We start from the raw sequence: 16598 nt of genomic DNA on the forward strand, positions 1-16598 counted from the left end.
TTCGGTCATTGGTATGTACATTGTATGTACATTTTTTACCTATTTTTTACTTGTTTTTTCATATATATCAACTCGTGTGTTCCTTTTCACCCATATATATATATATATTATATATATATATGAAAAAACAAGTAAAAAATAGAAAATGCTAAAATAATTTTATAGTGAACATTTCAGTACCGGTTTCGGTCATTGGTATGTACATTGTATGTACATTTTTTACCTATTTTTTACTTGTTTTTTCATATATATCAACTCGTGTGTTCCTTTTCACCCATATATATATATATATATATATATATATATAATCAAAATAAGCAACAAGAATGTCTTCGGTAATTTGGTACAATCGTTTCACGCTACTTCATTTTGTTAAATATTGTAAGTATCACAACAGTTTTAAAATGTTGAGCAATCATCAGACAATTTATAGAGGTTTCCCATCAATACATATACTTATTTTCATGTTAATTGATAACATTATAAAGATGGTAGATATACAGACAGAGATGTTGATTTGAATGTTAAGAACATTAAGGTATTAGAATTAATCTTCTGACTGAAGAATATTCTTTAAGTTATTTTGAACTGCTAGAAAGTGGGGAGGGATATTCAGTTGAATGGCGACAAAAGAGATTCTTTATTTATAGAAGTAGGCAGGGGTGAAATAAATGTCAGAAGTTATTCCTAAAGAAAATTAAAGTTGAAATGGGATTATATTGTCTCAGAGTTTACTCCTATTTGGCAATTAGATTTTGTGGCCTCTACAAACATCACTCCTTGATATTTGTCGGTTTTATACCACGTGTTCGAAGCTAGCCACTGAAAAACAGAATTCTGTTTTTAAGTGGCTAGCTTCGAGAGTTGCATTCCCTCGCTTTCGGTACGATGTGCTTATTTATTTTGGTAGTCTTGACTTTAAGAGTCCCTCCTAGCGTGTGGCATTTATGTATAGTAATGTCCTCTATATAATATAAATATACATATATGTGTGTGTGTGTGTGTGTGTGTGTGTGTGTGTGTGTGTGTGTGTGTGTGTGTGTGTGTGTGTGTGTGTGTGTGTGTGTGTGTGTGTGTGTGTGTGTCTGTGTCTGTGTGTGTGTGTGTGTTCAGCAATTAAGGAGTAATTTGGTCACGTACTGGCATTAATCTTTATTTTTTAATGGGATGCGCAATATAGTTTTTATGAAACGTAATTCAAATACAGAAAAATATTTACAGTTTAGTTGTAGTCTTTGAATCGTTATGGTGAACATTTATGAAATATAACATAAAATTGTGGTAGATATATGATTTATTTAAAAAATTACATTTGTGTCATATTTACAATTATTAAAATTATCAAAGTATATTAACTGCTCGTCATTGGTAGTATGGTCTCTGCAAAAAAAAAAGAAAATTACAAGAAATTAGTATATTTATCAGATTGAATATATTTATTGCTTTTGAAATTAAAAAAAATTAATATGACTAAATGCAATATAAAGTTTAAATTCAAAAAAAGATGCATATTGAATTCAACAACTTTTCCTTGTTTCAGTCATTTAGACTGTGGGCATGAATGCTGGAGAATTGTCATGAAGGATTTTAGTCGAACGGATTGACTCCACAATTTTCAAACGGTGGGGAGAGAAACACAGATACAAACGCGCGCGCTCACTTACTCTTTCTTTCTCTCTCTCTCTCTCTCTCTCTCCCTCTCTCTCTCTCTCTCTCTCTCACACACACACACATGTATGACGGGCTTCTTTCAGTTTCCGTTTACCAAATCTACTCACAAAGCTTTGGTCAACCCAAGGCTATAGTAGAAGACACTTGCCCACAGTGCCATGCAGTGAAACTGAACCTGAACTCATGTCATTAAGAAGCAAACGTCTTACCACACAGTCACGCATGTGTCACATAAATGTACAACAAAGTATTAAAAATCCATCAGAACCTAAGATTCTGAAGCCCACTTCACATTCTCATAAACTATATTCTGATGGTTCGAATCACATTCACTATTTAAACAGATGAAAAATAAATATTTCTTTCATAAACGATGGATATTTGTAACGTTAAGAGCAATGTCGTGCGAAATGCATACTAGTGATTTAACATAAGTGTTAATAACGTTAAATTAAAAATTGAAAGTTAACCATCTACTTCCATATATATTATTGAATGTATGCATATATAAGGGGAAAAAACTTGAAGAAAACATTGGCTTTCTTCGAGACATATCTAAGATATTAAAATGAACAAGTTCGATTGATGATTGGAAAGTGATCTCTGATGCCATTTGGTTCGTTGCATGAATCCAGTAGTTTGATAACATTCCAATTTGTATGCTAAATATCATCTAAATTGCTGGATGATTATTTTCTGTTTAATATGAGAAATAAAATAGGGGTAAAAATGTAAAAGATGGATTAAATTTGTTACATTAGGAATAGTAAAACATTAATAAATCATCTCACTCACCGGTCTATAACAATCATAGTTGGTACACTTGAGCTTCCCATTTGTACACCGACAAACATTGCATTTATCTTGTGCCATGAATGTTTCTCTGTTTTTGTAAGTTTTTCCATAATACTGGCATGTTGTTGGGGGACAATACATTTTAGTACAGACTACACGACCAAACTGTCCACATCTACACGCATTGCAGTCATCTTTAAATATTTCACCGACAGAATAAGTTTTTCCTTTGTATGTACAAGGTTTGTCACATGTTTTTTGCTCACAATCCACTCTCCCATCAGAAGTGCACTGACATTTGTTGCATTCATTATACCATATAGAACCAATGTCGTAATGCTTGCCGTTGTAATTACAGGAACACTGCATTTTAGTGCAGCTAACTACACCATTAGATTGACAGGTACAAGTATTGCAACCGTTTTTAAATGCATTACCTATTTGATAGGTGTTTCCATTGTAAATACAGTTACATGGGTTACTAGTACAGCTTACTTTACCGTTCGCTTCACACTTACATGTATTACAACCCTGTTTAAATGTTTGACCTACATTATAAAGCTGGTTGTTGTAAGTACATTTGCAAACGTTGGTAGAACATTGAACGTAGCCAGTTGGTAAACATTGGCATTGGTTGCAATCTTCCGAAAATTTATCAGCAATTCGATAAGTTTGTCCTTTATGTGTACATCCACATGGTTTATTTGTGCACTCAACTTGTCCGTTATGTTCACATTTACAAGTATTGCAATCATCATTAAATTGTGCTCCGAAATTATAAACTCTGTTATTGTAAGTGCAGGTACATTGATTTGTGGTACAATCTACAGTACCATCGGCTTTGCATGTGCACGTATTACAGTCCTTTCCAAATGTATTACCTATTTCGTAGGTGTTTCCATTGTAAATACAGTTACATGGTTTATTTGTACAGCTTACTCTACCGTTCGTTTCGCATGTACATGTATTACAACCCTGTCTAAATGATTGACCTACATTATAAAGCTGGTTGTTGTAAGTACATTTGCAAACGTTGGTAGAACATTGAACGTAGCCAGTTGATAAACATTGGCATTGGTTGCAATCTTCCGGAAATTTATCAGCAATTCGATAAGTTTGTCCTTTATGTGTACATCCACATGGTTTATTTGTGCACTCAGCTTGTCCGTTATGTTCACATTTACAAGTATTGCAATCATCATTAAATTGTGCTCCGAAATTATAAACTCTGTTATTGTAAGTGCAGGTACATTGATTTGTGGTACAATCTACAGTACCATCGGCTTTGCATGTGCACGTATTACAGTCCTTTCTAAATATAGTACCAATTTGGTAGGTGTTTCCATTGTATGTACATTTACATGGTGTGTTAGAGCACTGCACAATACCGCTTCTTAAGCATTCACATTGGTTACAGTCATTACTAAATCTTTGTCCAACTCGATAAGTCTGTCCTTGGTAAGTACATTGACAGATTTTCTTTGTACATTCTAACTGACCGTTGCCTCTACAATAGCAAGTGTTACAATCCCCTTCAAATTTCTGGCCCACATTTAATACTTTTCCTCTGAAGTAACACTTACAAATGTTCTTTGTACATTTAACCTGACCGTTACTTAAACATTCGCATGTATTGCAATCATCAGTGAAAGTTTGGCCGGTTTGATATCGTACATTTTTATAATAACATCCGCATCTATCGCTGTTACACTGCACTGTTCCTGTAGTTTGACAAGTGCAAGTCTTACAGCCATCATTAAAACTCACTCCAACATTGTAATCTTTACCATTATATTGGCACTGACACACATTATTGGTACACTGAACATATCCAGAAGAAAGACATTTACATCTATTACACTTGTCTTGAAATTCTTCACCTTCTTGGTACTGCTTTCCATTATAAGTACATCGTTTAGTACAGTCTTTGTTGCTACATTGTATCTGGCCATCGTATTTGCATATACATGTATTACAGGACTGCTGGAATATCTGTCCTACTCTGTAACGTCTACCCTGATAGGTACATGAAGGTCGCTGCCCATAGTCACAACGTAAATTTGAACAAACTGCCTTTTCATTTTTGTCACATGCACACGTGTTGCAGTCGATCCTAAATGTTCCTGTATACCTCTTTCCATTATATGTACATTCATCTGTAAAGAAAAGAAACAATGATTATTTCAATCAACTAGTACCATGTTCTTAGAAAAGGAACAGGGTGTGTATTCTAGCATAAGTATGCGATTGTGTGCACAAAAAACATTTACTCCCACGGAACAGAAGAGCACTTAAAAGGAAAATAAAAAGGGTTAATCGAAAAATCAACCGGTTAAAATATTGCCAGCTGCAACGCCTTCACTTGATCGACATAAGTTTAATGGAGCCAAAGAAACTTTATCTTGAAAACTGCATGAAGACTATCATCGATAGTCAAAGAACTGCAGAAGAAAAGTGGCCCATTAAGAAAAGTCAATCCCAAAATATTCTTTGCATTCGCCAGAAAGCATAAAGGCTGCTGTATCATCTGTTGGACCTCTGATAAATGAAGATGGCACTCTGTATAGTGGTGCAGAAGAGATTGTTGAGATTCTGCAGAAGCAATATTGCTCCACTTTCAGTAACGCAACCATGGTTAATCCTGACAGCACCGGTAAAACAAACCCCCAGAACACCCTATCCGATGTACCATTTGACGCCCTGGATATCATAGCAGCTATTATCAAAATTACAAGCAATTCAGCTGCAGGCCTCAACAGGTTTTCCGCTAGAGTCCTGAAGGAGTGCTGTCATCAACTGGCATTCCCTTTAGCTATTCTTTGAAGAAAATTACTTGGCGCTGGCCACATTTCTGAAAATTCCCTATCACAGTTGATTGTCCCAGTTTTCAAAAGGGCAACAAATCGCTGGCGGTGAATTACCGCCCGAGCTCATCTCTCATAACATCAAACTATTTGAGAGGGTGGTTAGACCTCGAGTACCTCACCTCCTGGAAAGTAACAGCTTACTTATTTCCAACCAGCATGGTTTCTGCAGCGGTAGGGACTGCCTAACATAGCTCCTGCATCACTTTGATGATATCCTGAAGACTCTAGGTGAGGGCTTCAACGCAAGGCCTTCGACAAGGTTGCCATCGCATCCTGTTAAAGAAGCTATCGAACACTGGAAACCTAGGGAAAATATTAAAATGGATTGAATGTTTTCTGGTGAACATAACCCAGCACGTGGTAATAGATGGCGTTCAACCATACACGGCAAGAGTTATCAGTGTAGTCCCAAAAGGAACTGTCTTCGGCCCACTTCTTTTCATAAACACAGCAACATTAAAATATTTGCAGATGACTAAGCTTCTGAAGGTCCACGACAGAGCAGAATACAGGACTAATCGAATCTGCTCACTGTTACCCGATGGCCGGAAAATCACAATATGCATCTTAACGAGAATAAATTAGAATTAATCCACTTTGGTAAAGAGGTTGCTCTTAAACTACCATACACTCTTTCCCTCGGGTGAAAACTTTATCACATTAAGCAGTGCGCGGGACCTCGGAGTAACTGTCGACAACAACTTAAGCTGGAGTGCCCATATAAATAACGAAGTCGACATGGCCCGAAAGGTGTGCTCCTGGATCCTCAGGACGTTTCGGTCTTGAGACACTCCAACCATTATCCTTCTGTTCTTCACTTTCGCCCGTCCTCACCCTGAATATTGCTATCCGCTGTGGTCTCCCTACCTGAGACAGAATGTTATAAAATTTTAAGTGCTCTAGAGATCGATCACAAAGAAAATAGACGGTATGACAAGTTTTGATTACTGGTATCGTCTCGCGAAACTCAGTCTTTATTCTCTCCAACGTCGCCGTGAGCGCTATATCATTTGCATGATGTGGAAAATATTTCAAGGCAATACCCAAATGATGTTGGTATTCACTTTGGTCCCCGTCCTAGCCGTCCTCTACAAAAGTCATGTTCGCATCACATCACATCACTCAGACAAATCTACTTCAACTCAACTGGCCTGCTCTCTTTAACATCATACCAAGATACATAAGAGAAGAAAAAGATCCCCTAATATTTAAACGGTGCCTAGACGAATATCTCCAACGAATTCCAAATAAACTACCTACCACTGGATAAATCTTTGCAAATAACTCTACTCTAATGAGCTATGGTGTCCAAAGAATGACTCATATGAAACACCTTTAAATGTCATTTCCAGGTACTGCTATTAAGTTAGACATAGCCTGGACCAGTGCTAACCGAAACTTATCTAAGTATTTAAGCATATTATAAATTCTTAAAGAATAACATCGAGCAACATAATTCTTTAGAAATGACTAGACATTTGAATTTCCACTCTTCCAATAAATAACTACTTGACCTTTAAACACTATCTATAAATTTATGCTCCACTAAGTCACCTATTTAACAATAATTATATTTGCATGGAAAAGCTAAACAATACCTTAACACATTAATACTATTTATACCTCTTGCTACTACCTCAGTTACTATCATCAATATAAATAATATTATATATTCTCATATGTGTATATCTACTGTTAACATAGCTCGTGCTGGTGGCACACAGCGTTAAGGGGTTTCCCCAAAAGTTAGTGTTATTTTTGAAAGTCATTGTTTAAAAGTGCTGTTATTGTTAAATATTGTTGAAAATATTATACATACATACATACATACGTAATCAAATAAAAAAAACAATTAATAAAGAGAAAAAGGAAAAAAACGATCGTGAGGACGTGCGCAAGTAATATATTAATTTGACGCTCAGTGAAAGGAAAGAGTTGTTAATGTTTCGAGCATAGCTCTTCGTCGGAAAGAAAAATAAGAAAAAATCGCTAACAAACCACGTACGGTTACATTTCTGAAATGACCGGAAGTGGAAGGATAAAAAGCAAGTAGTTTCTGGGACAGGAAAGTGTGAAGATGGTAGGTATGTGTGTGTGTCACATTTAAAGTTATTGATCTCGATGGTCATTATTTCTCCGTTTTAGTTTTCTTCGAAATGTTTGGCTGTATTAAGTATATTTTTTCACTGTAGTTTCCTATCAATTACAATCACTTATCAACTTTCTATATAGATATTGCATTTTTCAGATCATATTGTATCTTAACTTCGGTTCGTTAGAGTGCCTTTTCCTAAACAGTTTTTCAAAGATCAGACGCTTTAGGATTTAATCATCTCCCGTACCAACTGTATATTCTCGCCACCCCTGTTTGTGACATTCTATGCTTAGAGCATTTACAAATTCTAAGGCCTCGAAATAGTTTACACAGTATTTCCAAAATATACACTGTGAAAGACACATTTGTTGGAAAAGTCCCCAACAGTGATGGTCCTTTAATGTGTCCTAAAGGGACTGAATTTACATAAACCATATACTCAACAACAATATTTTGATCTCTTATTGGTCAGTAAATAGTAATGCTTGAATATACACTACACTATATGTGTGCGCGTGTGCGCGTGTGCATGCGTGTATCCATATATGTATCCATATATATATATGCGTGTATCCATATATGTATCCATATATATATATATATATGTATTTATATGTGTGTGTGTGTGTATACACACACACACACACACACACACACACATATATATATATATATATATATGTATGTATGTATGGATGTGTCCTGTCGCTTTTCATGATGAGTAAAGAAAGAAATTCTTCTTTGATCTTGATATATTTAACCGAAATAATATTTCTCCTTGTCATTGATAACACATTATCCCATCTATGTGGCAAATTGCTGATCCTCCGAACGTGAAATTCTTCAACTTTCGAAACAAAGACAAACTTGATATCATTTAACCTCTTCGCAATAAATAAATTGTTTTCCCTAAAAATAATATTACTATGATCTGAAAAGATGATAGATAGATGGAGCAAGGTCAGTGGTGTAGGGAGGATAAGGCAAAACTTCCAAAGCTATAACCAAAATTTTTTCCTGGATGACTTAGATAATATGACTGAACAATGATTGGAACTTTTTCTGTAAATTTTTGCGCAATGCTTTCAGTTGACAATATTTCTCCTCATTACTTGTTTTGTTTTTGGTTTAATACTTCATGAAAGACGACAAACTTTATATCCCACTAAATGTAGAGCATAACTTTTTCGGGTGCAGTCCTAGTTTGAGGGTGGTCTCTCCTTTTACAATAGATGTTAACTCTTATCGTTTTCATTTAATTTGATAATGGCGAATCCACTTTTCATCACTTCTGATGGTTCTACTGGAAGCCAGTCTATACTTCAATAACAAGTAGAAAGCAACTATTTGATTAAGCTGAGGAGCACTATTTGATTAAGCTGAGGGATCCACTGACAAAGTGTAGATGCTTTTCTTTGTTCATGAAAGTGTTTTGTGATCAACTGTGACTTGAATTGAAGTGGGTTCGCTAATTCTCGTGCAGTTTGCTTTGGATTTTCCTCCACTACGGTTTCAGAAGCTCAATATTGACAGAACTCGGTCGTCCAGATCGAGGGGAGTTTACTGGAAAAAAAATTTCTCGAAAAAAGCTGACCAAACCCTCGTTGACATGTTTGGATGCGGCAAGAAATATTAGCTCTATCTAAGGAAATGAAGCTTTAGTATTTCTTACTGTACTCTATGTAAACCATTGCTTACTTTACGATGTGCATCTAAAAAGTACCCCCAAAAGTGATCATGTCAAAAATGCAACAGAAAATTTTATCCAACCTTGTGTGTGTGTGTGTGTGTGTGTGTGTGTGTGTGTGTGTGTGTGTGTGTGTGTGTGTGTGTGTGTGTGTGTGTGTGTGTGTGTGTGTGTGTGTGTGTGTGTGTGTGTGCGTGCGCGCGCCCGTGTATCTGTGTTTGTCTCCCAAACATCGCTTGACAACTGATGCTGGTGTGTTTATGTTCGGCAAAAGAGACCGATAGAATAAGTACTAGACTTACAAACAATAAGTACTGGGGTCGATTTGCTCGACTAAAGGCGGTACTCCAGCATAGCCGTAGTCAAATGACTGAAACAAGTAAATGAATAAAAGAATATATATATATATAAGTCCCGGGGTCGATTTGCTCGACTAAAGGCGGTGCTCCAGCATGGCCGCAGTCAAATGACTGAAACAAGTAAAAGAGTTAAAAGAGTAAAAGAGTAAAAAAATATATATATATTGAGTTGGCAACTAAGTTCCCGCCGTTTTTTTTAAATTTTGGAATCTATAATTTTCGAGAATTCTATTTTTGATCATTTTGGAATTTATTTTCTTTTTCTTTTTCTAGTTAATTTTAGTTGATTTTCGTTTATTTTCAGATCATTAAAATGAAATGGCAAGTTAAGAAAAACGAGCATTTTCGACACCTCCTTCCTTTTGCTTTTAATCAAGGTTCTAAGGCCGCAAAAGCTGCTCGCGATATTTGTGCTGTGTATGGAGAGGGAGCCATAGCTGAAGGAACCACTCCTGATTGGTATGCCAAGTTAAAAATGGAAATTTTGACCTCAAAGACGCACCTCGTTCTGGCCTTACAGTTGAGTTCGATGAAGAGCAATCAAACCAACTTTTGCACAAAAATTCTCGTCAAACGATAAGTGAACTGGCAGAGAAATGGAATGCTTCCACACTGCTATAGAGAAGCATCTTCACTCGATGAGGAAGATTCAGAAGTATGGAGCATGGGTTCCGCATGCTTTTAGTAGCAACAACCAAAATCAACGAGCCACAATCTCCGCTGGTTTCCTTGCTCGTCACTGCAACGATTTATTTACTGAATCGTTACTGGCGACGAAAAATGGTGCCTGTTCATCAATATGAAGTCTCGGTAAACAAGCGACACCGCGCGTAAAACAAGATCTTCATCCGCGTAAAACGATGTTGTGCATATGGTGGGACTGGGAAGGGATTATCCATAATGAATTGCTTGAACGGAACCAAACGGTCAACGCGGAACTCTATGTTCAACAGATGGAACGGCTCAACACGGCAATTCAAGAGAAAAGACCTAATCGGCAGCATGGAGTTCTTCTGCTGCACGACAACGCCCGCCCTCATATCGCCAAGGAAGCCATTCAAACGCATGGCTGGGAAATGCTGCCACACCCGCCGTACTCTCCTGATTTGGCATGAACGGATTTCCATCTCTCTCGATCTCTTTCAAATGCTATGCACGCAGTTTCGTTCAATACTGATGCAGAATTGAGAACTTGGTTGGATCAATTTTTCGAGTCGAAATCGGGTGATTTCTACCAGCGAGGTATTGAAAATACCTGTCTGTCCTTGAACGTTAGGAAGAAGTTGTAAACAACAAGGGTGAATGCATTATTGATTAATTAGTTGTTATTTTTTATTAAACCTTTTAAAAAATTTAAATTTAAAAAAACGGCGAGAACTTAGTTGCCAACCTAATATATATATATATATATATATATATATATATATATATATATATATATATATATATAATATATATATATATATATATTTAGCTTCGGTCTACCAAATCTGCTCACAAATCTTTTGTTGGCCCGCGACTATAGTAGAAGACAACCACCCAAGGTGCCACGCGGTGTGACTAAGCCCAGAACCATGCGCCCCCCACCCACACACACACATCAAATATTATGTATGTTCACATACACTCAAACATACTCATACGCATAGGTGCATACATACGTACGTATATTTTGATGCTAAGTATCAGATATAACACCATTAAGTAGTATTTTCTTTAATTAGAACATGCTGGTAGGATTAGACTGTGATGATCAATCGTTGATAAATTAAACAGAACTAGTGGAAAAATAAGTAGACATTGTATAACAATATAATTTACTCACGGTTATAGCTGTTCACATATGAAATACCTACTATTACTAGTAGCAATTGGTACAGCATGGTGGCCAGTTTCTTGCAGCCTCTTGGAGATTGGTAAGAATTGTCTTCCGAAGCAAGGACGGGTTTGACAAACGTCTGAAACGAACGATTTATATAGTCCCCAATAAACGTGATCAACTGCATACATTGAGGAAATTCATTAGTTAAATAAATTTCGTATTCAGAAAGAACAAAAATAAATTATTCATAAATCGATAATTTTTTTTTTTGTCTTAAAGGTATATTCCTAAAAATAAACTGTTCACAAATGAGTTGTGGGTTTTTATCTGTTATAAAAACAATAGTATCAGAGCTGTTTCACAAGACTCTTTAATAATTTAATTAATTCACATCACGTGTCAGTTAATGTGTTTATAAATAGCAATGCTATTAGTAACTTATTCATTGATACTGAGAATACAAATGACTTCAATCAGGTTTTTATTTAAACGCTGAGAATATATTCTTTTCTAAAGTCTCCTGGTCATTAAATGTTCACACTTAATGATATGAAAATAATTTAGCTTAGGTTCACGTGTTTTACCAGGTTTTCTCGTATGACGAAAGTTTTTTTGTCTTTCTTTTTATTGCTTTGTTCACATGACACATTTACACATTTACTAAAATCTATTGCATACTGTCTTTACTACAGAACCGTGCACAAAAGTCTTCAGCCACTTTAAACTATCGTAAATTTCTACTAATTGCCAACTTATAAGCGGATGTTTCGCATTGCGTTTTTTACAGATGAAATATTGGCCCTGTTGAAGTCATTTCCATACCTAATCATTATATTCTTTAGTAGGGGTTCTGAAAGAGACGACCGCCAAAAATAGCCGCGCAAAAGTTTTCGGCCACGTCACATAAACCAATCAAGATATAGTATTTTAAAACAGAAAATGTGTATAATGAAAATTTATTACATAATGTTCATTTCAAGAAGTTACTGTACATAGTTAAAATTTCATGTGGATTCCCTTAGCTTGAATAATTGCTTCGATATACCTGGGAAGATATGCGTACAAACAAATCCTTTACCATCTTCACATGTATGAGATGCCATTCTCTGTGACTGAACTCCCACAACTCTTCAAGATTGTGTGGATTCTTCTGACGAACTCTTCTCTTTATTCTGTCCACATTTGCCCGATGATATTTAAGTCAGGGCTCTGAGCTGGCCAATTTTTCGATACGGTAACATCTTCATCAGCCAACCTCTGTTGTGTTGCACGCGATCTGTGGCATGCAGCTCCGTCATGCTGAAAAATCTCACCTTCATCTAAGTCTGGTATCAAATTGTTCTTCAGCAACTGGATGTATTTGGCACTATTCAAGTTACCGCCAGTTTTAACCAGCTTTCTTGAACCATCACTTTTTATGTATCCCCAAAGCATTAAACTCTTACTCTCAAACTTCACTGTTATCGTAGTGTAGCGTGGGTCGTTTCGCTTTCTAATAAGCGAGAATTTGTGAGAAGGCTTCATAACAGCATTTTTCTCGAGGTAAAACAATAGTCACAAAAAGTAATATTTAACATATGGCTTTGCCACTTAACTTTTCTAACCTCTTGTATACGGTAGAGTTGAAGTGAGAAAACAAACCCCACCTCCAAAGAATATCGATTGTTCTCTGCAATATATCTATTCTTCTCACTAGTACCGTATAATTAGAAATATGTAGTAGATCTTGCAAGCATGAAGAGGATTCGATCCACCATAGCCAAATTTAAATTAACACTACAACAGAACTTTTCCCACGGTGGAATAATGTTTCTTCTCTGACAGCAGTTTTACATTTTCCAGATGCCTTTAGCTAGGCCGAAATAATGTCTTCACCACTTGACCCTTTCTAACCTCTTCTACTTCACCAAAAGCTAGAATAGAGATAACAAGGCCACCAACTAAATCTATTGTTCTCAATGATATATCTATCCTTCTGGACAGTTATAAAAGCAAGACCACCCCAAGCAAAAATCAGTTGGTGATGACTCAACGAGTCCAGTCACTTTGGTGACAATGAAATCTGGCTGACCAGCTAGAACCTTGGTCAGAGGAAGAAATGAAGTTCACTGTCAGCAACTGTGAGACAACACCCTACAACTCTCACTAGCTCTAATTCTGTTCCCTTACAACATCATTCTATCTCTCTCCGCAATTACTACAAAACAATGAAGAGAACACAAACACAAACTTTACTTCGCATGGTTTTGGATTTATTATAACCTGCCCGTTGAGGCAAGGTATTGTAACGTAACGGTAAATAAATATTTCCATAAAATTTCATGCATTTTTTCATCTTTCACATCCTACAACATGCCGTTATAACAAATTTTTATCGTCACAACTGCTGACTCTGACATTTCATATTATTGTATACCTAATCAATCTTACCCGTTACAATTGATAACTGCACTAATTAAAACCTAACCGTTACAAAAACAAGAACTCCGTAAACCAAAGTCAGTCAGTGAGAACTGACTTGGCTGACCGGCTGAACGAAAAGGCACAAATGGACAACTATGGTAACTCACCAATGAAGCAGTTGTTTCTCTCTTTTTCACAAGCTCATTTCTCTTCTCTACAACATTACCATATCTCTATCTGTGGTTCACTACTACACAACGACGAGAACACAAACAAACAAACGCATGCTTTTCCAGTCGTGGTTGACTATAACAATATGTAACGGTAATAAATATTTGTTTATAACTTCGATCACTGTTTTTCTTTAGTCTTGCACATCTACAACATCAACATCCGTTGCAACTGGTAATTGCCGACCACTAGCAATTATCATAATACTTACCGTTACATCTGGTGACCACTGACTCCACCTAACATGCCGTTAACAGCAAATATGACTTCATTATCACTGTGATACTGGTTCCCAGCTAATGTTTTTTTTTCATGTTAGGGAACAGATGATAGATGGGGGCAAATCAGGAGAAATTGGAGGCTGAACAACCAATTCAAAGCTTCAGTCATGTACAGCAACCATTAAAACCCAGGACTTGTGTGCTGGAACATTGTCCTAATGAAGAAAGACCCCTTCCGTCAATTTTCCTGTGCGTTTGTTCTTGCAAGTTGAGAATGTACTCTGCATTGATAGTGTGGCTCATTTGAAGATAGTCGACGCACACAATGCCTTCTGCATCCCCCAAAACTGAGGCCATCACCTTCCCTGAAGATGAAACAACATTGGTCGTCTTTGGAGTAGGTTAAGAGGAGTGCTTCCACTGCAGGGATTGTCTCTGGCTCAAAGTCAAGAACCTAACACCCATCCTGGTTAAGGGAACGCTCAAGGAAACCAGTTGGATCTGCCTCAAACAATGTTAGATTTTCCCGTGATGTGATCAGCTTGGCGCGCTTTTGATCAGGTGTCAGAAGACGTAAGCACCCACCGAGCAGAAACCTTTGTCATGCTAAATAAGTTGTACAGAATATTCTCAACTCTCTCACGGGGTATACTAATAGCATTGGTTATTTGATTAATAGACAACCACCTGTCATCCATCAGTATATGCGAAACAAGGTGAATGTTTTCCTTGGTGGGGGCAGTTGCAGGATGTCCAGACCTTGGGTTATCTTCAAAACTCTCCTTTCCCCTCCTAAAGTCACCTATGGTAACATTATCAAAAAATACACCAGAAAAATACTGTAGAAGTATAGCGTAAATTTTTCAAAATAAACTAGAACAAATAAAAATGCAGGTACCTATTTCTTTACTACACACAAGGGGCTAAACACAGAGAAGACAAACAAGAACAGACAAACGGATTAAGTCGATTATATCGACTCCAGTGCGTAACTGGTACTTATTTAATCGACCCCGAAAGGATGAAAGGCAAAGTCGACCTCGGCGGAATTTGAACTCAGAACGTAGCGGCAGACGAAATACGGCTACGCATTTCGCCCGACGTGCTAACGTTTCTACCAGCTCGCCGCCTTACAAACAAAAATGCAGGTACCATCACCATTTTTGATTTAGAAAGGACCAATCTCGTTCAGGGCGACCGTCGACCTCCCGAACGAACGAAAACATCATGAAAATTCATGAACTGATCTTGGAGGACTGGCACTGAACAATTGACGAACTTGTTGATATGACTGGTATGTCCTGGAGTTCCTGCCAACGAATTTGAACGAAAAATTGCGAATGAAAAGATCTGCAGCAAAGTTTGTGCCTCGTCTGCTCACAGAAGATCAAAAGCAATCACGACTGGATACGTCTCGTGAACTGAATGAAGAGTTGGGAGTTGATCTGGATCTTTTTCGAATGTTATTACTGCTGATGAAAGCGGGTGATACGGACTTTGCAGATGTGGAAGAGATGAAAACGGAGGCATCAAAAGGCGTTACTTCGCAAGAGTTTTAGCACTGCTTCGAACCGTGAAAAACGCGTCTGGACCGATCGATGATCTGCTTCAAATGGAGAATACTTTGAAGGCGATAAAATTGTAAACATGTAAAACTAAGTGAATAATATATTGTAAGATTGCAGTTTCTTTTGGGTACACCCTCGTATAACGCATAAAGTGTGTTTTTTAAATCAAATACAGTGACGTAGCTAATAGAGGTGAGACCGCAACCCGCCCCAAGCACATTTTTCTAAATTCGCACCTTTTCAACAATTCTTTTTAACTCTTTAGTTCACTTGTGCGATAAAAGTCGAATCTCTTTTTCTTTCTTTCTTTCTTTCTTTCTTTCTTTCCTTGGAAGAACTTTCCGGAGTCATTACTTTATTTGACCAACCTCCCGTGATATCTTTTCTGCTTGGCTGCCACTTTTCAGTTTATTCAATTGTTTTTCCAACTGATTTATTTTTTTGGTGTATTGGTGTAGTTTTGTAAGGTAATCATTGATATAGAATTCACTTTCGCCATAAATGAATAAATAAAGAGTTAATAGCTTTTAAAGTTTGCAAATTTTGGGTAATTTTAACCAATCGAAAGCCACAGATATTTAGGTGCCTGTTTCCATAGTACCAAGCCAAGCTGTTACCAAGCTGCTTACTCACGCAATCATTTTTTAGCTTATTAAATGGTGGTCATGAAAAATGCTAAAAGAAATGGTTAAATAGGCCTTAAATCACGCACTAATGTTATTTTTCTTGCATAATCATATGAATTCCCTCAAAAGTTTTCTGCAAATTCCAAGAAATAAAAGTTATGAGGGGTTCTATGGCGTGCGTAAAGCAGAATTCCGCCAGCATTCCATGTGTTTACAGTTCACAACACGAGCTGTCACGCACAAAATGGCAGCT

The 16598-nt window shown here is 36.9% G+C and overlaps 1 protein-coding gene across 1 annotated transcript; it reads right to left on the reverse strand.

Annotated features, from left to right (window-relative positions):
- Window positions 1–1276: 1276 nt before the first annotated feature.
- LOC115210497 (kielin/chordin-like protein) lies at window positions 1277–11508 on the reverse strand. The gene is made up of 3 exons (XM_029779101.2): window positions 11300–11508; window positions 2467–4622; window positions 1277–1380 (listed from the first exon to the last, which is right to left on the reverse strand). Exons 1-3 carry the CDS (start codon window positions 11478–11480, stop codon window positions 1363–1365), a joined length of 2355 nt encoding a protein of 784 aa, XP_029634961.2. The 5' UTR covers window positions 11481–11508; the 3' UTR covers window positions 1277–1362.
- Between the last annotated feature and the right edge of the window lie 5090 nt (window positions 11509–16598).

Source organism: Octopus sinensis, linkage group LG4 (genome assembly GCF_006345805.1).
Source record: "Octopus sinensis linkage group LG4, ASM634580v1, whole genome shotgun sequence".
NCBI lineage: Eukaryota > Metazoa > Mollusca > Cephalopoda > Octopoda > Octopodidae > Octopus > Octopus sinensis.

Coding starts and splice junctions, on each gene's coding strand:
- LOC115210497 (XM_029779101.2), bottom strand. CDS start 11,480: ATGCAGTTGATCACGTTTATTGGGGACTATATAAATCGTTCGTTTCAG. Junction 4,623..11,299: donor ATATGTGAACAGCTATAACC/GTGAGTAAATTA, acceptor TTTTCTTTACAG/ATGAATGTACATATAATGGA.